This window comes from Penicillium psychrofluorescens (genome assembly GCF_964197705.1).
Source record: "Penicillium psychrofluorescens genome assembly, chromosome: 5".
In the NCBI taxonomy this organism is placed as follows: Eukaryota; Fungi; Ascomycota; class Eurotiomycetes; order Eurotiales; family Aspergillaceae; genus Penicillium; species Penicillium psychrofluorescens.
Window position 1 is genome coordinate 2,353,910 of NC_133443.1, and position 21,159 is coordinate 2,375,068.

Genomic DNA, 21,159 nt, shown 5'->3' on the forward strand with positions numbered 1-21,159 from the left:
CCTGATGATTCTACATTGTCTCTAGTATTGATATATAGAATTGTGTACCAGGGATTCTATCAAAAAGGTAGCCAAATAGACTACTTCATAAGCATGGATATAATTTATTATGCCGTCTACTCGGGAGATTATTATCAACCACCCTCCAATGTGTTTATCATCCGAATTTTTGGTACGTAAAGCGAAGAGGCGCTACTAGCGCGGAACCGGAATTTCTACAGTCAGTTCTCTTTGCGAAGCCATTAAAAGCTCCATGCAGATCGATAGTTTTCGGCAGACTTCTGTGCCGCCCGCAGTGGAGCAGATCGCCTGGATCGTCTTCAGCATTTTGCACTAATTACACGAACCTCAACCGCTCGGTGCCACAACTCGCTTCTCGACCACTAGTGACGGCTGGAAGGCCCACTTTGCGTCAGATTGCTGAAGGCTTTCATCGACCCGGTGTGCGGCACTCGGAAAAGGTGCACGGCGCGTGGCCTGAGGTCGTGATCTACACTACAAACACTGATATACGGTGCCCGAGAAGGATGGTCAACCGCAATGCCATCTTCGAACTCTCTCATTCCTGTTTATCCGATTCCTTCGCTTTGAGCGCCACAAAAAGAAATAAAAAAGAAAAGCGCGGGTCATGAATTCTCTCCCCAGCCCGCCCAATTCTGAGTCCAACACACGATGGAGGCCGGCCATTGCGACGGTGAGCCTCGGCGCCGCTCACTTGCACCCTCTAAAAGCCAAAATCAACGCCGCTGCAAAGAACGGCCAGCAAGGCCTCGAGCTCTTCTATGATGATCTAGCGCAATTCGCCAAGGCGCTGCGTCGTGAAGCGCCCGGCGCCAACGCGGACCGCTCCGACAGGGACTATGAGATCGACGCTGCGCATACTATTCGCGATCTCTGTGCACAGCATGATCTACTGGTGTTGGCACTGCAGCCCTTTCGGCATTACGAAGGTCTCATCGATCCGGCCCACCATGCACGGCGTGTAGAAGAGTTCCAGCACTGGGTCCGACTGGCGAAGATCCTGGGCGACAATCTCTTCATTCTCATCCCGTCATCTTTCCTAGACGCCTCCGAGGTCACTGGGGACCGAGACCGGCTAGCGGCTGACTTGGCTCAAGCGGCCGATCTAGCATTCCCCGTGCGTGTCGCCTACGAGGCACTCGCCTGGGGAACGCATATCAACACGTGGGAGGATTCCTGGGACGTGGTGCGGCGGGTCAACCGGCCCAACCTTGGTATCTGTCTGGATACCTTCAACATCGCGGCCCGTGTGTGGGCCGATCCCACTAGTCCAACGGGACGCCAATCGGCTAGTGTAGACAAAGATCTACTGATGTCTATGGACCGGCTGGTTCGAGAGATCGATCCGGGCCGAGTGATGATGGTTCAGCTGGCTGATGGCGAGCGTGTCGACCCACAGGCTCCTTTCCTGCAAGAATCCGGGCTACCTAAGCTACTGGCCTGGTCCCGAAATGCTCGTCTATTCCCGTGTGAGGAAGAGCGAGGAAGTTACCTTCCGATCCGAGAGGTTGCAGATGCCTGTCTCAACCGTTTGGGTTACACTGGATGGGTCAGCATGGAGGTATTCTCGCGAACTCTTGAGGAAGGCAACACTCAGGTGCCGGACGAGCATGCCGCACGGGCTTGTCAATCCTGGCAGCGCATGTTGGAATCTCTAGACAGAAAGCCGGTGAAGGACACCCTCGTATGCTGAAAGGTGTTGTTTTCATTCAGGCAGGGCATGGATTAGGTATTCCTGCCCATCGCAGTTGGTTTTCTATCGCACTAGGTGAAAAAGGAAACCTTGAAACATTCTCCCATGCTTCGTTTCCGAATACTGCAATATTGGAATTCATTATATAACGGCGCATGCCAAATATTGTGTGTATTTGATGATGTTGTGCGACAAGGTGTACTATCTTTTCCAAACCGAAATCAAAGATACGGTAGCACTAACCATATAGTTAATTGTATTGAACATGACCTTCAAACCTCTGAATATTCTCCAGACCATTAACAAGATCAATTGACATGTCCCCTATCATCCCACACTTGAAACCCTGCCGACCCGGGTTCCGCATCTACAAAGAGCAACTTCGCCTTCGACAAAGACGCTGGTAATGGGTCCTGCCCGCACAAATCATCTGAGCCAACAAGATACCCAATGCTAGAGTGTCGCGTGGAGCGCAGAACAGTTGAAAATCGATTGGAATACGACATCCTGGTATGAAAGACGGCCCGTCCCCCCATCAGCATGGCGCTTAGGGTGCAAAAGATAGCCACCGCATATGGAATCCACAAATCTGCTGGTCGGTAGACATAGACGAGCTCCGATGTAGTGATGGTGGTATTAACTTTTTCTGCCGCTGCGTTATTTTTCCTGTGAAAATTCAGTGACTAATCTCTCAGTGTACCTATATCAGTAAAAGAATCTCACCAGAAGTACTCGTTATTTAAAAGACTGAGAGTCATATTCTGGAACAGGGTCTCCATGGCGGCCGCAAGGGAGGTATTTTGGCAGGCTCCGAAGAACTGATCTGTCATCTTGCCAGGAGTGTCGCCATTGACATTTGTCGCCAGGTTGGAACAAAGAGGGTTCAATTGGCCTAGGTTCGTAGCCTGGATCAATGTGCCATCGGAATAGATGAGGCTGCCCCCAGGCGTGTTGGAGATCCCACCGACCATGAGTTTGTTTATCATAGCCATCATCGACTGGTATGCCAGGTGTGCCTGCGTCATGTCGCTTGTGTCTGAACGTGTAGGAACCCCGTTTAGTTCATGGACGCGCAGCACATTAACGCTCTGTTCGCCCGCTTCAAAGGTAAAGCTCACTGAATATGAGATATTCGTCAGAGCGCACTTCGTAAACCGGGGTTCAAAGGTCGTCATGTTAAAGACAGCTAGCCAGAGTTTTGAGCTGTCGCCTGAGACATAGTCAAGCTCAGAGTCAGCGCTAGCTCGACTAGTATTTTTTTCGTACGCAACTGACGGTCCGACCCAGGATTTATAGTAAACTGATTCCTGTCCATAGGAAACAACCTCCTTCGCTAGTGTGGGGTTCTCCATGTCCTTGCAGCTCAGTCCTGGACCGTGAAAGTCCAGTATGTAGCTCGAGTTTTGGGAAGGGGGTGGGATTGACAGGATCTGGCCCGCGGTCGCACTCGACATAAACAGCCTAGACAGGAGGATATTCGGCCCTTGAAAACCCCCGGTACCTTGGACGTATAGATCGGCATATATGGGAGCATTGAAATCCAGCTGTGGCACGGGCAGCATTTTGTGTGTAATATGGGGAATGTTCATGACAGACAAGGCGGATGGGGTGACTAAAGCAGCAAGAGGGAGGAGCCTTTATTACATAGTAAGCAGGTGATACAGCAAGATGAATTTGGTGACAGACCATGATATGATGGCAATCAACAGTAGAAATGGTCGTTTAGTCCACACAGCCAGCTGGGAAAAGCTGAGGGCATTGCTGAGGACATCATACATGGCATCTAGTGATGAGACAGAGGCCGGACGAACCCGCGCAAGCATCCATAGATACTGCACGTACGCCGTGTTGCATGCCGTGGCGAGCAATGTCTTGCATAGAAAGGCCAGGCCAGTACCCACGCGCCCGATCCATTTTTGCTCGGTGCTGCTCCGAACGGCCTGGTAGTCGTAGTGCCTGAAGACAACGTGTTGTGCAATGGCAGAAGCGGTACCTATAGCCATTGTTGTGGTCATAATTACCAGGGCCCGAGAGACAGAAGACCACCGGTTGGTCTGGACAGTGCCATTCTTTCTCTTCGAGTACTCCCCATGAGTATTGCTTGCGAGGGAGGAATACTCGGTATCAGCGAGCATAATGAAAATGGATATATGGAGGGCCTTTGGGTGAAGGAACCTCAGTTCTACGGGAATAAATAGGGGTTATACAGTAGCGCAGCCAAAGTCTGAAATACCCCGTTTTGAGTAAATGCCATTTTGCCGGTCACAAAACTAGAATAATTTCAGAGTTTCAGCCGCATCCCTAAATATCGGCAAAACAGTTGCTTGTTCTAATTATATCTCTCATCTGGAAGGATTGTTAATAAGTTAAAAGGTTATAGATTTCTGATCTATGTTTGTCATGGTTCAAAGTTTCTGGTAAAGGAGCGTGTATCTCAGGTGGTGTAGAAGGGGATGTCGAACGGTTGCCGTGCCGTTGTAAATTGTCGAGATGGAAAATGACGGTATAGACTAAGAAGCGCACATGGTGCATTTTCGGTCTAGTGGTTATTTTACCCTGGTTCTGAGCGACAGAAATAACTAGTCCGTACATTTAATTGACTAACGACCTGCAGGAGCGCATAGCCATGCACAGCCCTCGTGTTGCGCGCGTACTCAGTACAGGACATGTAGTACAAGATCCAAGCCACCGGTGAGAGTCACTAGTATCGAATAGGAAAGTGGATGCAGGTGCTACAAAAGCCGCCTTCGGCACTTTTAGCCTAGAGTTTTTGGACATGACAGTAGTATACAGGACCCTAGATGTTACTCGGGACGAAACCCGGGCTTGGTAGTAAACAGAGTTCCGGGAGACCCGGGACGGTGGTAGGATTTTCAGCCCCATCGAGAGGCTCTGAGATTTGGATCAGTGAGGAACCTGTGTTTAGAGTCCGATGGTTAATCTGTATCTTCCATATAGCCGATCATATTTGGTTGTGAATTGTTACCATAACAGAATAATGTGATAGAGCCCCTCGGAGATGTGAATGCGCATAAGCCCATCATCATAGCCTATCATATCTGGTTACCTCAGCCCGTCAAATCCTTTAGTTCAGAATGTGTCGAATCTAGGCGATGTAGGTGATCCACCATGAATTACACTAGTAATTTACAAATGTGGTCGAAAATCGCAAGATGGAAGAAGTCTGGCATTCTGAGTATAATCTAGATATCCCTTTTATAATATACAAGAACGCATAGTAAGCGAAATGAGCGCACAATGCCCAGAATGTCAAAAATCAGAAGCAGTTTAGTGCTGTTGTTCAAAACTGTTATCCATGGGTCCACCCTGCTGTCATCCCAACAGAATGCTCCAAGATGCTGCAGACTATAGCACTGCCTTGTAAGGCTGGTTCGTCATGTGTGTTAGTGCGCAGAGGGGCTCTACTATTTGACTGAACAGTGCGACCTTGTGGGAACCAAATGTTTGGTTGGACATGGCAGTCTCGTCGCATACGTTGGAAGACTTGCTATGGCGACAGCAATTCAGTGGTCGCTTGAGGATGTGGCTATTGCAGTATTTTTGTCCCGACTGATTCATCCTAAAACACTCTGTGATGTGCTCAAGCGCGACGTGGCGAGCATTATCGAAATCGATTGGCCAGACATTCACCACATCCTGCACACTCTCTCTAGTGAGTCACGTCACGCGTCTTTCATAACACCCCAGCAGCCCCTGGCTCTCGATTGAGGATTTTTTTCAACCTGGGCATGGACCGAGATGTCCAATGGCCAGCCCTCTGGCTGATATAACCCCCATCTGGCAGATTGAATGATGGCATGGCTTCTGAGTCACGTGCAGTGTCCTATTCACTGTCATAGAGCAAATGTAGTCCTATACGCAGGAGTATAGGGACTAGAGTGGCAGCATATTGCTGTGAAATTCAGGAACGGATTTTCTGGTTCCCTGGAACCAGCTCATTAACTCTCGGGACCACCCGCCTGCACGACGTACATCGCCAAAGTCTAATGTATGGGGAGGCAGCGTGTCCGTTGCTGTACAAGTCGATGAAGCCTGTGAAGCCTGTGGAACAAGGTGTGAAAATAACTACCTAGGTGGACGGGTTATTGGATTCGCCTAGACCTACTTTTGCTTCAGCAGACTAAAAAATTCCCACTGCAGAGCCAGAGGCCACCACAGCTGTAAGGTGCAGTCGGTATAATACCGTTATCCATTGAACCGCACTCACTCATGAACTAACGTCTTGGCGATGGGGCCCAGAATTAATCAAAGATTGCAAATTGGAGAAGCTGGTTTTGCCCTTCACTGTAGAACCACGGTAGTACCAGAAGACTGGGTTAAGGGTATATGTTGAAGTGCGGAATAGGCGCATTTACTAGTAATTCTACTAGTAGGCTAATTTGACTATGTCATGCTCTGTGAGCAGCTCAGGGCGCTTAGGGCCGTGCTCAATTCTACTTCAGGGAGCAAGCAGTAAGCAGTAAAACGGAAAGAGCAAGTCACATGTAATGGCAGAGATTGGAGGCTCCCAATCAGGCAAGGATAATTTCTCTGAGGACCAACACTTCAAGGGGCAGACACTAACCGATAATAGTCTAGTAGGAAAATACGGTGAGGGTAAAAGGTAAAAAGCCCTGTACGTGCCTGTACGTGACCTGTACGAAGTCCAATCTCTGACACTTCGTGCCATCTCATGAACCACTCCTCTTCTGCCGCGTCTGGGCACGGGATTGAATTCTGACAAATTACAGAGCAAGCTCTGATTGCGGGGAATTTCCGGAAGCTCAGCATAATGATTTCCAAGATCCAAAGATATCGTCTCCGCAAATCACCCTCGGCACCTACGTCATTGCGGGAGCTACCAACAAACCTGCGTCACTGCGCACGTGATGAGCTTTGTCCCCCTCATTCTATCCACGGCGACAGAATTGGTTTGCTTCCACGGTTGGGGTTCATGTTTTTCATGTCAAAATAAGGGCCACGTACCAGCGCAAGATCGCCCCTTTATCCTTCACTGCAGCGAGCAACAGCAGTGGGTTCTTTCCGGCCATGGATGGTGATTACAGCGAGCAGACTCTCTGCGAGCATCGAGCAGACCGTCAAACTCGCGAGGTCTATCGGTATTTCCAACCTGAAAATCCAGCGGCGCTAAATGCAGTATGGCCTCCTGGCGACCATGAAGCCGTTACAGTCGACCTATCCACGGCTACGAATTCTGTCCTTCTGGATGACGAGGTTTCTGAGGCGGACTCGATTGAAGCCAGCCCCCTGTACAGCCCGAATACGACGTTGACGTCTCTTGCGCAGCTGGCAGCTTTACGTCTGAATGCACAGCGGGCCTTTATCACGTACATTCGCCCCTTGCCCTAGCGAGGACGTTGGTCTGACTTGTATCTTTCTAGAATATTGAATCGCGACTCTCAGTACATATTGGCAGAAGCGACAAAAACTACCAACGTCGGAAGCTCGACATTATCCACTGAGAAGGGGGACAAACTCTTCGCTGGAACATCCACATTGGCGAATGCTTGGAATATTTGTCAGGTAAGACCAGGCCTACGAACGTTGCCATGTACTAGTCATTTTCCCGGTACTGATCTATTGTTTCAAACAGGAAACAGTCAAAGTCCAGTCTAACGAACAACAAGATGGAACGTATCCCTTTTTGATTATCAACGATCTTGAACAGGAAGATCGCTTCAGACAATTGCCCTTCGTAGAAGGCGAGCCACACTCTCGTTTCTATGCCGGAACGCCTCTAACGAGCGATAGCAACATCAATTTGGGATGTTTGTTTGTGTTGGATCCTGAACCCCGTGAAGGATTGTCCGATAGTGAGAAGGATATCCTCGGGACAGTGGCCGCGATGGTTATGGACTATTTACAGGTCAGCCGCCAGGCCATTGACGGGCGCCGCGCCTCGCGATTATCGCAGGGCCTCCGTCTTTTTGTGGACGGCAATTCCAGCTTTGCCGATAACGTTCCCATGTCTCGTTCGCACAGCTCAAACCATAGTCCGTCCTCGCGGGCGTCGCCTTATTCTAGGGCGAGCCGATCTACAAGCTCTCAAAATAGCCATTCAAATCTCCGCTCGGCACATTTTGAGACCGATGATCTACCCCTTGAAAATGGCGGTTCACGATCCTTGAGCCCAGTCTCCACCGAGGAGTTGGACATCGGCATTCCAGCTAGCCCAGCGCCGTCATTGCACAGCTTGCGACAAGGTGACAACCGTTCGACTGTCTCGAGCAACAATGATTGGCTTTTTCAGCGCGCTGCGAACCTCTTACGACAAAGCCTAGACTTGGACGGTACTGGCGGTGTGGTGTTTTTGGAGGCCGGCGATGACTCGTCAGGCAGCGTCGCCGGCAGCCATTGTTCTTCCGCTGGCTCCACGACTTCTGCGCCTGTTCTTGCGCTGTCCACCAGAGATGATCCATTTGCATACCAGGCGGGCTCGGAGGCATCATACCCAGCCGCCAACCTCGACAATGTCTTTCTAAATCAATTATCTCGTCGCTATCCCAAAGGTAGACTCTGGTCATTTCATCGTGATGGGACTTTGTCCACTTCGGACGAAGAGCAATCCATCGGCACCTCTCGAAAACAAAATAAAAGATCCGGGTCCTCCGAAGCCAGCAAATTGAGTGCCTATTTCCCGGGCGCATGCCAGGTCATGTTTGTTCCACTATGGAATGCCACCAATTTGAAGTGGTTTGCAGGGTGTTTCTCTTGGACTCCTCAGCCAACCCAAGTTTTCAGTCGGGCTATCGACCTGAGCTCGATGTTTGGTTTCGCTTCATCCATCATGACCGAATTTAGCCGTGTTGAGTCAGTCGTTGCAGACCGCCAAAAAGGGGATTTCATAAGCAGCATTTCTCATGAACTGCGCAGCCCATTACATGGCGTCTTAGCTGCTGCCGAGTTTTTGGGAGGCACCGACTTGGACGAGTTCCAGGAGTCTCTCCTCGAGACGGTAAATGCATGCGGTCGAACTCTCTTGGATACGATGAACCAAGTATTGGATTTTAGCAAAATCTTGTCATTGGAAAGGCAGAAGAAGAGGTCTAGGCGCAGAAAAGACTCATGGAAACCAAAAGTTCTAGACGACAATACAGCGCGGCTGGATCCATTCGTGCTAACAGACGTTGCCGCCTTAACAGAGGATGTTGTGGATAGCGTGTGCTTGGGGCATTCCCATATTCAGAGGACAAACGCGTTAACCAACCATCGCACTGGCGTTTCACAAACGTCGCCTTCCACGGCAGCCACAGAGAGCAACAAAGCTGACTCCAGTCCAGACGTCGAGGTTGTCGTGGATATTGGTGACAATGACTGGCTTTACAATGTCCAGCCCGGTTCGATAAGGCGCCTTATCATGAACCTTCTTGGAAATTCCCTGAAATACACCCAAAAGGGCCTAATTTCTGTCTCCATTCAGGCAACTGAGCATTCAAAGGGCCGTTCTCGACGTCAGGACGTTGAGGACATGGTAACGTTGACTGTTTCCGACGCGGGCAGAGGCATCTCAAGTGAATACCTTCGGACACGTCTTTATACGCCTTTCGCACAAGAGAACCCGTTATCGGTAGGTACTGGCCTCGGTCTGTCAATTGTTCGCGGCATTGTGAGAACACTCAATGGGAACATCAAAATCCAAAGCCAAGTAGGCGAAGGCACTATTGTCAAGATATCAATTCCCCTCGAGCGTCCAGCAGGAGAGAACAGCGTGCCGTCAACGGTTCATGTCAAAAGTTCGGAACAGAAAACAGTTATAGCATCCTCCCAACTGCGTCACCTGGATTTGACTGGAAAACGCGCTGCGATATGGGGGATGGATTCTTCCTGTCTTGGTGAGGATCGATTCTGGTCATCGATTGCTCGGTATATTACGGACTGGTATGGCTTGAAACTGGTGCCTTGGTCCGCCAATGACCATATCGATATTTTATTTGCGAACGAAAGCGATTTGCATACGGAAGGGTTCCATCGTCTGCGCACCGCATTGCCAAGCATGCTTATTTTTCGCAAAAATGCAGACTCCAGTGATACGAGGATGCAATGGTCGCATCTTGCCGATTCTCTGTCGTTTCTTCGTCGACCTTGCGGTCCGCACAAGCTCGCCAGAGGAATTTTGAATTGTCTTCATTTGAAGCCGGCGTCTCCGACGCTGCGTTCGCTTACTCCTGCTCCCGCATTTGTGATCCCAGAACGACCCAAGCTCTCGGGTCCGGCCCCACCAACTGGGAAGCCTAAATCGCCGTCATTAAACAACCTTGAATCAACTGCTGCTGAACCATTCAATCCTATGCCAGATTCCCGGAGTTACTTCACGGATCCTGCGGAACGTGATGTTTTCGTGCAGACTCCAGACACAGAAAGCTCTCATCGCATCACTCCCGGAAGCGCCGCTTCCACTACAGATACACCTTCATCTACTCCCTCGCCCAGCGGCTCAGCCCTTGTTGGCTCCTCATCTGGGACCCGAAATGGTCCCAGGGTGTTGCTGGTGGATGACAACGAGATCAACCTTCGCCTGATACTGACTTTTATGAGAAAACGGAAAGTTACGGGTGTAGATACGGCACAGAATGGCAGAGAAGCTGTCGATTTTGCTGAAAGGATGCTGTCGGGGTACGACCTCATTTTCATGGATATGTCTATGCCGGTGATGGACGGGTTCGAAGCGACGCGTGCCATACGTGCGATTGAAAGAGATCGGGTTGACTGCGTTCCGGCCAAGATCATTGCTTTTACTGGACTCAGTAGCTTGCGCGACGAGTCTCTCGCGTTGAAGTCAGGGGTGGACTTGTTCCTTACGAAACCTGTTTCGCTCAAGGAATTATCACGGTTGATCGACGAGTGGGACGTTGGAGTGTTCAGATAAACTGTGGCGATGTGCTTCTTGAAGTCTAACCTGCAAACTCAGCGCAGATATATACGTGAAGAGCACGAAGATCGCTTTTCAAATAACATTGGCCTGGCGGCTTAAATCAACTAACTCACTAGTTCACTTGTCGAGGTGGAAAATGACGGTATAGACTAGAAATGCGGCATATGGTGCATTTTCGATCAATTGGTTATTTCCCCCTGCTTCTGAGCGACATAACTAACTACATTGTGACAGCCCAAGCCGCAATAAGACTATCTAAGCCGGCACCTTGTGTTACCGCACTAACTGAGCTCACCGGTCCATTGAAGTACTGACCCAGATTGCATTCAGTCTCTCCATTCACGGTTGTAAGGTTCAAGTCGTTGTTCCATGCTGCCTGAGCGTTCGTTGTAAGCCACGTTACCCAGTTGTCATGGGGGTCAGCGAGTTGAAGTTGGCGCAGGCCTCGGAACAGAGGCCCCTTGAACATAGCTGAGGTATTATCACAACCAGAGGCACAGTCTGTGATTACTCCATTGCTACCGGTAAATTGCGAATTGAGTGCGGTTGTCGCGTTGGCAATGTTTCCTGCCATACCAAGGTAGGTCGTGTTCCCCGTGGCAGCGGCCAACTCCACAGCAGCCGAGAGGATAACTCCCTGGTTATAGGAGTATACGGCAGTTGAACTGACTTGACATGTGGTCGCATTAGCACCATCAACCACAACCCAGTCGTCACCAACGACGCCAATGCTGAAAAACCAGTCCCAGACGGAGACTGCAGAGTCAAGATATGTCGATTTCTGGTCGGAAGAAACCCGATTGGCTATTCCAGCAGCCAATGTGATATAGAGCTCTGATTCATTGGGTAAGTTTTTAATGTAGAGAATGGTGAGTAGGAGTAGACTTACCACTAGCAATAGATGCAAGATAGGTACCTCCCTTTTCCCAGATAATCCCTCCACATGATGACTTGTGTTGAGTAATATCATCGTAGATGCTAATGGCCAAGTTGAGATAGTCCGGATTCTGAGTCAAATCATAGACAGTCAACCACGCGACTCCCCACCAGCCCTCGTCGTCGTCAAAGGAGTCGATGAAACCTGTGTAGTCCCCATAGCCTGGCGCATTGGTGTATGTTGTGGCGTAGGTATCAAAGTAAGTTGCGTTGTAGCCGGAGTCGAGGGCGGAAAGGTCCGCAAGAGCGGTCATGAAAATTGCCGACTGCCACCAGTCATTGTCTCCCCAAAGGCCCGAGTTAGATGTTTGGTAGTACCGCATCAGTTGGTCGCTTCAAACAACTATCAGTGAAAGATGTCCATGAACTATTAACTATTGGAATCATTCATACCAGGCGCATTCTGCATTCTGCTGGTATGACGAAGCATCCGCTGAGACCGAAGTCAGAGCAATTGCGAAGGAAATAAAGCCTGTAAGTAGGGTCGCCATTGTGGCCAGTACATGCGGGTCGGAATCTTGAGGCAACTGGGCTGTCTTATGTACATTTCCCTTCCTATTCCGGCACGGTCAAATAAAGACCGTGCAGCCGCTTTTCTCCTACTAATGTCTCAGCCCCCACATCCATCCCTTGCCAAATACATGATACGATCGGCTATTGGCTGTGCACCGTTACATATTTTAGCGCCGATGAGCAAGCCCTAAAACTGAACGGGAAACATAGCAGGCACTGCAGGAATGGAAACTCCACGTTCAACAGCTACTTCGTTTCGAGATTCCGTATTTACATTGAGATATTTTGTTTCCATTTGCATTGCTTACTGTTCTTTTAATATATCCAACGTCATAGATGAAGAAGAGACCTATACAGCCTGCCGAGGCAGAACTCCAGACAGGCGTCGAGATGCAGAAATTCTCGGTCTAAGGCCGAAACGGGAGCGAGTGCCGGGATCGTTTGACCACTGGTGGCTTATTCCGTCAAAGAGGGGCTGCAGATTGAGAGAAAGGTTCGTGTAAGATTTGACGCTGGGATGAAAGGGGCGCTTTTGATACGTTGAATCTGCCTTGAAGCTTACCAGGTAGGGGGCCGAGGCAGTTTTTGGCTCAGCGCTGCCGATCGAAGATCCCAGCCTTAAACGCCTGAGATATATCATTCTCCATAAATATACAGCCTTGCATCCTTGGGGCAACTATGCCTGATAGTCAGCATTGCACACCCCGGGTGTCGGTCGTTTGACAAATGGCTGGCGACTAACTTCAATTCCACCTTGGCTTATCTATCCTGATGTTCCTGCGACACACTTCCTCTGTACTATACAATTGGATGCTGTCAACAAATTTATCCTCTAGACAGAACAGACGAACAACTAAAGCTATATGCATCAGAATAACCCGCAGACATTATGTGTGCCTTATCGGAAATACCTCGAGCGAAAGCAACAACCACTGCAACTACACCAGACAAGATAAACACTGCTATCTCACAATATGAAGCATGGCACAAACTTGAGCCGCGGTCGCGATGCGCATGGAAATCATTGAAAAAGCGACAATGAGCCAGTTGATTTAAATCTATCCAGATCCATCCAGAGACAAACTATATCTTTCCCCCGATCAGCATTGAATGGCCGTTCACCAACCCGATGACGCCACTCCGCCTTCCCAAGTCCCGCACTCCACACCTGTATTCCTTCCTCTTCCAACACCCCAACCCAACCCGGGGATATTCCCTCCACCCTATCCCCTCTACTCTGATTCAATGTGATTCTCCGAAGACACCTGGCAATGCCACCACCGCGCGCCGCAGCTGCCGCCTTCTTCTCCCTCCACCCTGCGGCGCACACGACCATCGCATCATCCCCCGGCATCTCCTACGCCCATGCCCACCACCGACCCCAAGCACACAGAATCCAACTACAACCACGGCTACATCCCCTAATAGCCTCCTCTCAAACAACCCTATTCTCAACATCAACACGCCGCCCCGCCACGGCCCACGAACCAAACTACTACGAGATCCTGGATCTCCCCATAACCGCAACAGCAGGCGAGATCAAAAAGTATCTTCCTCCCTTCCTTCCCTTCCCTCTACCATTTCTCCCAAATAGCTAACCCTCTTCCCACCGAAAGACAATTCTACGCCCTCTCCCTACGTTACCACCCGGACCGCAACCGCACTGACCCGAACGCCTCACAGCACTTTGCCCGCATCTCCGCCGCGTACAACGTTCTCGGCAAGGCCTCCAAGCGCGCTTCCTACGACCGCGAGCATGGATTCCATCATGCGCAGCAATCACACAGTCACGTGCATCCGATGGGGAGTCATAGTAGCCACTCAGCACACCACCACAAGGGAGGTGCAGGAGGAGGGGGCAGTTATGCCGGTTCCAGACCTGCGAGCGGACTGAGTAAACGCCGCGGCACGTTTAGGGGTCCACCGCCGAGCTTCTATGAGCAGGGAGGTTATGGGGGCACGGGGAGGACGGCGGAGGGGTTTGCCGAAGGTGGGTTTTCTAGCGCAGGGGGAGGATTCGGGGCAGGAGGAGGGACGAAGAAGAAACAAGAAACAGACCCCGAAGACCCAACTGCGTTTATAGACCGCAACCCGCTCGGCCATTTCAATGCGCGCGGCCACTTCCGGACGCAAACTGCCGAAGATGCGCGACGGCGCGCGCGCCGGTCAAGGGCTAGGGCTGCGGCTGAGGAACATGTTGCCTCTTCGTCTGGTGGAGGTCCCGGGGACTTTGCGCTACGGTTTCTGGTTGTTTCGGGGACTTTGGTGGTCGCGGGGGCGATGACCGGTTTGTTGAAGTGGCCTACTGCTGCTAGTTCTGGTTCGTCTAGTTCCGTTACTACGTCCACGGGCACAGGCACAGGCGGCAAGAGATCGGCGAGTACCGGGGGGCGTGGAGCTGTATCTGGACCGTGAGGCAGAGTAGGGGATCTTGACGATGATGTACATAGACAGACTCCTCTCCCTCACTGGTGACTTGTATCAATACCAATATTATTCTTGTAGATGGAAGAGAATAAATGAACAAATGAATTCAACAAAGGAAAAAAGAGTTTCGATTTGATATACAAAGGTGTTCGACAGAAAAGACTACGATACACGCATGGCAGGGATCTCGGAGCCAAACCAGATTCGCCAAATCCATGCGTTCCAGTAGGGAACAACCACAGAGATGAAAAAAAATTGAAATGGCTCCTCAAATAGCGATCAGGTCAGAACAGCATGACAGGCTTAAGCCTCGAAGGTGAAGCTGGCGCCGACCTTGTGGGCGGCCTGGTTCAGGTTCTGGGTATCGAGGGAAGCACCCAGGCCGAGGGTGACACCGGGGCGCAGGAGGACGTTGTAGGCCAGGGCGGCGATACCACGGTCGTTAATCTTGGCCTGTAATCACGAGAGATTAATACATGATTGGATGATATATGGAGGGGGAGAAAACGTACCTTGGCGAAGGAAGAGGGGTCCAGGCGGTACTTGCTGGCGACCTCGAGGCCAACAGCGTTACCGGAGGTGGAGTCCCACGAAGCCTTAGCACCAGCCTCGACCTGCGCGTTGACGCGGTGGTAGTAGCTAGCCGAGAAGAGGGACAGGTTGTTGCTGGCAGTGATGGCAGCAGTGTACTGAGCGACGCTGTAGCCGACAGCAGCGGAGTACTTGGTGATAGCGGCCTTGTTGACATCGTAGCCACCCTCAGCACCGACGAGGAAGCCCTCGTGGCCGAGAACAGCGTCGAAGTTAGCGGAGGGGCCGTTCAGCAGGTCGAAGAAGGCGCGGGCGTGCACGTTGGGCTGCTTGAAGTACAGGTTCAGCTTGGCGCCCTTGGACTGCTTGGCGGGCAGGTACTGCGTCAGGATCTCAGCCTTGAGGCCCTTGGCAATGTTGTTGTCCAGCTCCAGCTTGGTGTCGAGAGCGTTGGCGGTGGTCCACGCCTGGGTGAGGGTGAGGCCTGTTCCCGGGTAAAATATTAGCCTGAGTCCATGCTGGTAGGTATCGGAGGTCAAAAAGAAGTTCACCCGGTGCGCGGTGGGAAGTCCGCAGAAGAAAAGGAATCTCATTGGTAAATTTCCGCGCGCGCAGGGTTCAGGTTCGGGTGGTTTGCAACGGGTGGGAGGGGGGTGGTGGGTGGGTGGGCCTTTACCAGTAGGCGCGTCGACATATTTGGCCTCGAGCTGTAGTAGCGGGCGCGCTTGGATTAGCCAGTGTGTCTTGGGTCGTTTGGAGGGAGGAAACCTACCTGGCCAGCAATGGGACCCTCGTGGGCAGATTTGCCCTTCACGGTGAAAGTGACACCATTGGGAGCCTTGGACTTGACCTCGAGGTTGGCTGTGATTCAGTCAGTCATGAAATGTGGGGAATTCGTTGGAGACTCCAGAAGACTCACCCGGGTTGGCATGGTAGAAGTCCTTGTTCAGGAGCTAGAGCGGGTAGTTTATTAGCAGGGGTCTTATTGGGCGGGATATTAGGTTCCGCTTGGTGACAAAAGAGAGCGTACATCATTGGCCGCCTTGGCGATGTCAGAGAAAGCAGCAGGAGTAGCCATTGTGAAGGGTGAGGTGGGACGGGTTGAGAGAGACGCGAGATGTTGGTGGTAAAAAGGGGTGTGGAGGAGGAAGGGAAGGAAGGGAAGGGAACCAGTGCCGAAGAAAGCGAGCGATGAGGTGTGTTGGGGGGAGCGAAGAAGGGGCACATTAGATCAGCAGTCACGTTGCCCCCTACAATTGGTTGACTGGCTGCGACGCCGGGTAAAGCCGCCGTAAACATTCGTGCCTGAGGCAGACCACCCAACAAAACCCTAACTACACCGGTAACTAGCGGTTTAAAGGTTGTTGTATATACATTCTATCACAATCAATAATCTTCAAGCGGTGCTAAACTAAATCCAAAACAACTCTTTTTGGCTCGCCAGCTTACTGGGCGCTATCGTACTTGGCGTTGTGAGTGGAGATGGCCCTGCGAGATGGCGGTCAGTAAACAACATTCGAAAGCATGAACAATAGATCAAAACTCACCGGCCACTGGGGTCGCTCTGCTTCGACCAGGTCGGGGTCCAGCGCTCGACGGTACCCGCGCAGGAAGGCGGGAAATGCTCGTCGAACATGGTGCGGTACCAGTACGCCTCCTTGGTGTCGGGGATATCCGTGCCCCACTCGGGCTTGGGGTTCTTCATCATCTCGTCGGTGACATGCTTCTCGGCGGTGTCCTTGAGACCATCGATCCAGCTGTAGCCGACACCGTCGCTGAACTGCTCCTTCTGGCGCCACAGGATCTTGTCCGGCAGGTAGGTGGCGACGTCGGGCTCGTCGGTGGTATCAAAGGCCTTGCGCAGGATGTACTTCTCGATGCGGTCCTTGGTGATCATCTTCTCCTGCGGGTCGACGCCCATGCAATCCTCCAAGAACTGCTTGTCCAGGAACGGCACACGCGCCTCGAGACCCCATGCCGAGGTCGACTTGTTGGCGCGCAGGCAGTCGGCCAAGTGCAGGTCCTTCACGCGCCGCACGGTCTCCTTGTGAAACTCCTCCTTGTTCGGCGCCGCGTGGAAGTACAGGTACCCGCCGAAGATCTCGTCGCTACCCTCGCCGCTCAGAACCATCTTGACGCCCATCGCCTTGATCTTGCGCGACAGCAGGTACATCGGCGTCGAGGCGCGGATGGTCGTCACGTCGTAAGTCTCCAGGTGGAAGATGACATCCGAGAGGGCATCCAGGCCGTCCTCAATCGTAAATTCAAAGGCATGGTGCTTGGTTCCCAGGAACTTGGCAACCTCCAGGGCGGCCGCGGTGTCCGGCGCGCCGGGGAGACCGATGGAGAACGAGTGCAGCTGCTGGAAAGTGGTGACAGTCGACAGCTCGTTGCTGTCGTCAATGCCGACAAGCTCCGACGAATTGGCTTGGGTCTGCGCAGCAGTGCGAGAGGCATCCTGCATGCGCAGAGTCTCGCGCTGAGCAATGGAGGCAACCAGACTAGAGTCCAGACCGCCAGACAACAGCACGCCGTAGGGCACCTCAGCCATGAGACGCTTGCGCACGGACTTCTCCAGGCTGTGGCGGATCAACTTGTAATCGATCGGGGTTGACGGCACGTTGGTTGGGTCCCACCACTTGGGCTCGAAGTAGCGCGTCAGCTTGTCGGCTTTGGAGTCGTAGACGTGGCCGGGCGGGAAGGCAATGATGTCGTCGCAAACCGGGTGCAAGCACTTGAGTTCCGAGGCGAAGTACACGGCGCCGGGAGTGGAAGACGATCGGCCCAGGTAGAAGCTGGTGATACCGATGGGATCGCGGGCAGCGACCACACGGTCCTGCTTGCGGTCGTACAGAACCCAGGAGAACATGCCGTCGAGGTACTTGGGGGCATCGAGGCCGTGCTCCATATACTAGACGATTCTCATATCAGCAACCGCCATTTGTGTACCTTTGTATTGTTTGCGTCAAACGTACTAGGGGGATGATGACTTCGCAATCCGAGTGTGTCTTGAAGCTGTACTTGGTCTTCATGTTTCTCCGCAGGATGCGGTGGTTGTAGATCTCGCCGTTGACGGCGAGGGCAAGGGAGCCATCCTCGTTAACGAGAGGCTGGGCGCCAGTGTCTGGAAGGGGAGCAGCTTTAGCGAGTGTTATTGATTCTGTATTGCGAACCACATACCGACACCGACGATACTCAATCGTTCGTGCGCAAGGACTGCGAATGACTCAGTTAGCTCTAGCCCGCGACAGCGACAAGCAACCCTTCAATTGAACTCACTAGTCTTGTCGGCAATGAAGTTTCCACCTGTCCAACGCTGTTAACATCAACCGTTCCCCAAAAATCCCTCAAAGTATTCCAATGACTCACTCCAATCGGGACCACGATGGCGCACACTGAGCATCAAGAGAGGTTAGCGAGCCAATTGCACCAATCCAGTCAGGGAAACACTCACGCCTTGGCCATGCGCAAGGCCGTAGGCTTGAATTTTTGCACATCCGGGTGACTAGAAGAAACTCCTGGTTAGCCAGGTCTCAAATTCGCAAACCCCGTCATTCGCCTCGCGAGGGTGGCGCGGGGCGGGAGCACTGAGTTAGGGCAAGGACCGATAACGCACTGGTGGCACGCGAAGATTCCGCACATGATGGGCGAGGGATTGTCGCAACAGTGAGAAGAGGGTGAGGAAAAGGATGGAGGAGAGTGGAAGAGAGCGAAGGAGAAGAGCAATTGACTAAGCGCGGGTATGGGGAAGAGGAACCGGGCGAGTTTTTTTCTTTTCTCGAGGAGGGGCGATGTCGGAGTCTTTGAGTCACCGATAAGATAACAGAGTCTCTCTCGACTTCGACCGACTGGAACTGCGTCGTGATTGCTTCTACAACAAGTATATCACTCGGGAGTATACTGGTTATTCTCATTCTAGTGATCGCACTACGAACGCCATTCATTGCTAATAAACGCCGCGCTCGCGATGTTCTAGCCAGAAACAAAAAAATGAAAAAATATGCGTCGCTCCCTTCGCCTAATTCAAACACCAAAGGAATATTCATATGCATCATGCGCGCCACATCTCACAGCCTACGCTGGCTGGTTCTCGCGGACAACTTGTTTGACCCGCTTCTCATAGGCCGCGCGATCCTTCTTGAACAGGTTGTAGGCGTCGGCTTGCGCCGGCGACTCCGGGTTGGGATCATCCAGCAGATCCTGGATCCCCAGCAGGATCTGCTTGATCGTGATCGCGGGTCTCCAGGCCTCCTCCTCGTTCAGGATGGAGAGGCACACTGTCCCGGAGGGGTAGACGTTGGGGTGGAAGAGAGGTGGGGTGAATTTGCCTGGCGTGAGTGAGAGGGTTAGTTATGCGCCATTGAATCGCACCGCGGCGGGAGGAGTTGTTGGAAGATACGTACACTTTGGTGGCTTGGTGGGATATTCTAATATACCAGCAGTCAGTCAGTATGAAGAAGGTACAATACAGCAAAGATTTAAGGGCAGGCAACTCACCATCCGGAAAGAGGACATCAAGCTTGAACAGCCCGCCCTCCCAAAGCGTCTTGGCCTTTCCGGGAATCGCGCACTCCCAGCGCTTCAGATCGAGCGCCCCCTTGTCCGTGCGAGCGGGCTTCGCGACGAAGCCGAACGGGTGGTCTTTTCGCCATTGCTTGCTGTAAGATGCCGGACAGTCAGCTCTGCGTGAACTTTGTCGGTCTTGTCTTGCGACACACTGTGCGACCGGGGAGAGGGTCACTTACCGCTCCTCTTGGAGGCGATTCTGGCACAGCGACATTCTTGCTCAGGTGCTGGCTGCGCAGTCCACTGCGGAGCTCCTTGTGTGGACGAGTTGGCGGGATTGGTTTTTTTGGACGGTGATGTGTTGCGCTTGAGCGACCGAGACGCCCAGGTATAAATCGTGCCCTAGGTGGGAGCGGAAGAAAGAGCGAGAGGTGAGGTGAGGGAGGCGAAGAAGAAGAGATTAGAACGAGCAAAAGGCAATCGGCGATCCAGCGGGGAGCGGGTTAGGTAAGCAGCCACAACGGCTGGCTGCTTTGAACGATGTATAAAGAGCATTGTTTGACGGGGATTGCCTGCATATTCATTTATGCAAATAAAGAAGTATACAATCGGTCAGACATTTGGTTCAAGACAAGAATTGTGATACTCCATCAACAGGGATGTCCAGAAAGACTTGGCCGAGCAGCCAGATTTATTGTAGGAGAGACCCGCCATACTCTCGAGAAGAACATCACATACAAAATCCATATTTAAGGGGCCCACATTCCTAGATAGAGTCTTTGGAATGCTTGCAATCTCATCATTTCAACTTCAGTCAAACCATCCTCAATGCACCTCGCACCCCCAATCTCCATTCCACATACCAGGGCCAACAAATAACAAAAAAACACCATGTGCCACGGCATAGTCTGGTACCACGCCCTGTGTCTACACCAGAATACATCCAAATCCTCTCTAGTCTTCTGTCTCGATGCCCTGACAACAGGAGACGACTGCCTGCCCGCCGTCCAGGAAGTGCTCTCTATCCCTTTGGCGGGCTGGTGCAGCGGCTGCAAGCACGAGCGGTGGCGGATATATCGACGATACCGGCGGACAAAGCGGCGGCGACAGCAGGAACATGAAGCCGTGGCGGAGGCAGATACAAACGGAGACCGGGTGTCTCAGATCGCGAAAAAAAGGAAGCAGACTCATGGGAAGGACAGCCAAGGCAGGGACGCCGATGTTGACCATGTTAGCCCTAAACAACGGCTACATCGTCGCATGGTGGACACATGTTGGCCAGATGAGCACGACGTGTCTACGGCAGAATACATCAAGCCAACTCCCGCGGAAGAAGACCAGCTCGAGCCATGCCCTCCCAGAGGTCGGCCCAGGCATCGACAATCATGGATCCCCGTGCCGAAGGTTCAATCCCGGAAATCAGAGCCAGTATCGTATCTGGAGATCAGTGAGGATGAAAGGCAATGCCGTCGTCGTCCGCGGCCGTCGTTGATCCCTGTCCCGGCAGGAAAGGTCCAAAGAAGACAACCGTCAGGGACGACGCTGCCATTGAAAGCAGATAATAGTGATGGGGATTCTTTTGTTGGTGATTTTGAAATGTTTGATCAGGAGACTTTTTGATTTGCAGCATGTTCAATTG

The 21,159-nt window shown here is 52.0% G+C and overlaps 8 protein-coding genes across 8 annotated transcripts; 3 read left to right on the forward strand and 5 right to left on the reverse strand.

Annotated features, from left to right (window-relative positions):
- Positions 1 to 628: 628 nt before the first annotated feature.
- PFLUO_LOCUS8167 (uncharacterized protein) lies at positions 629 to 1,714 on the forward strand (the record flags this gene model as incomplete). The annotated part of the gene is made up of 1 exon (XM_073785876.1): positions 629 to 1,714. The coding sequence occupies one exon, from the start codon at positions 629 to 631 to the stop codon at positions 1,712 to 1,714; it is 1,086 nt and encodes a 361-aa protein (XP_073642188.1).
- A 719-nt stretch (positions 1,715 to 2,433) lies between these two features.
- On the reverse strand, positions 2,434 to 3,717 carry PFLUO_LOCUS8168 (uncharacterized protein; the record flags this gene model as incomplete). Its single annotated transcript, XM_073785878.1, has 2 exons — positions 2,434 to 3,349; positions 3,401 to 3,717. 2 exons carry the CDS (start codon positions 3,715 to 3,717, stop codon positions 2,434 to 2,436), a joined length of 1,233 nt encoding a protein of 410 aa, XP_073642189.1.
- Positions 3,718 to 6,763: 3,046 nt separating this feature from the next.
- On the forward strand, positions 6,764 to 10,601 carry PFLUO_LOCUS8169 (uncharacterized protein; the record flags this gene model as incomplete). The annotated part of the gene is made up of 3 exons (XM_073785879.1): positions 6,764 to 7,062; positions 7,117 to 7,258; positions 7,329 to 10,601. 3 exons carry the CDS (start codon positions 6,764 to 6,766, stop codon positions 10,599 to 10,601), a joined length of 3,714 nt encoding a protein of 1,237 aa, XP_073642190.1.
- Positions 10,602 to 10,827: 226 nt separating this feature from the next.
- Positions 10,828 to 12,034, reverse strand: PFLUO_LOCUS8170 (uncharacterized protein; the record flags this gene model as incomplete). The annotated part of the gene is made up of 3 exons (XM_073785880.1): positions 10,828 to 11,441; positions 11,497 to 11,876; positions 11,937 to 12,034. 3 exons carry the CDS (start codon positions 12,032 to 12,034, stop codon positions 10,828 to 10,830), a joined length of 1,092 nt encoding a protein of 363 aa, XP_073642191.1.
- A 2,752-nt stretch (positions 12,035 to 14,786) lies between these two features.
- On the reverse strand, positions 14,787 to 16,092 carry PFLUO_LOCUS8171 (Mitochondrial porin; the record flags this gene model as incomplete). Its single annotated transcript, XM_073785881.1, has 6 exons — positions 14,787 to 14,936; positions 14,996 to 15,498; positions 15,691 to 15,721; positions 15,787 to 15,875; positions 15,934 to 15,967; positions 16,045 to 16,092. 6 exons carry the CDS (start codon positions 16,090 to 16,092, stop codon positions 14,787 to 14,789), a joined length of 855 nt encoding a protein of 284 aa, XP_073642192.1.
- A 367-nt stretch (positions 16,093 to 16,459) lies between these two features.
- Positions 16,460 to 18,479, reverse strand: PFLUO_LOCUS8172 (asparagine synthetase; the record flags this gene model as incomplete). Its single annotated transcript, XM_073785882.1, has 7 exons — positions 16,460 to 16,502; positions 16,562 to 17,925; positions 17,990 to 18,138; positions 18,195 to 18,230; positions 18,294 to 18,320; positions 18,384 to 18,409; positions 18,469 to 18,479. 7 exons carry the CDS (start codon positions 18,477 to 18,479, stop codon positions 16,460 to 16,462), a joined length of 1,656 nt encoding a protein of 551 aa, XP_073642193.1.
- Positions 18,480 to 19,088: 609 nt separating this feature from the next.
- On the reverse strand, positions 19,089 to 19,794 carry PFLUO_LOCUS8173 (SUMO conjugating enzyme Hus5; the record flags this gene model as incomplete). The annotated part of the gene is made up of 4 exons (XM_073785883.1): positions 19,089 to 19,342; positions 19,418 to 19,441; positions 19,512 to 19,672; positions 19,760 to 19,794. 4 exons carry the CDS (start codon positions 19,792 to 19,794, stop codon positions 19,089 to 19,091), a joined length of 474 nt encoding a protein of 157 aa, XP_073642194.1.
- A 617-nt stretch (positions 19,795 to 20,411) lies between these two features.
- On the forward strand, positions 20,412 to 21,140 carry PFLUO_LOCUS8174 (uncharacterized protein; the record flags this gene model as incomplete). Its single annotated transcript, XM_073785884.1, has 1 exon — positions 20,412 to 21,140. One exon carries the CDS (start codon positions 20,412 to 20,414, stop codon positions 21,138 to 21,140), a length of 729 nt encoding a protein of 242 aa, XP_073642195.1.
- Positions 21,141 to 21,159: the final 19 nt, after the last annotated feature.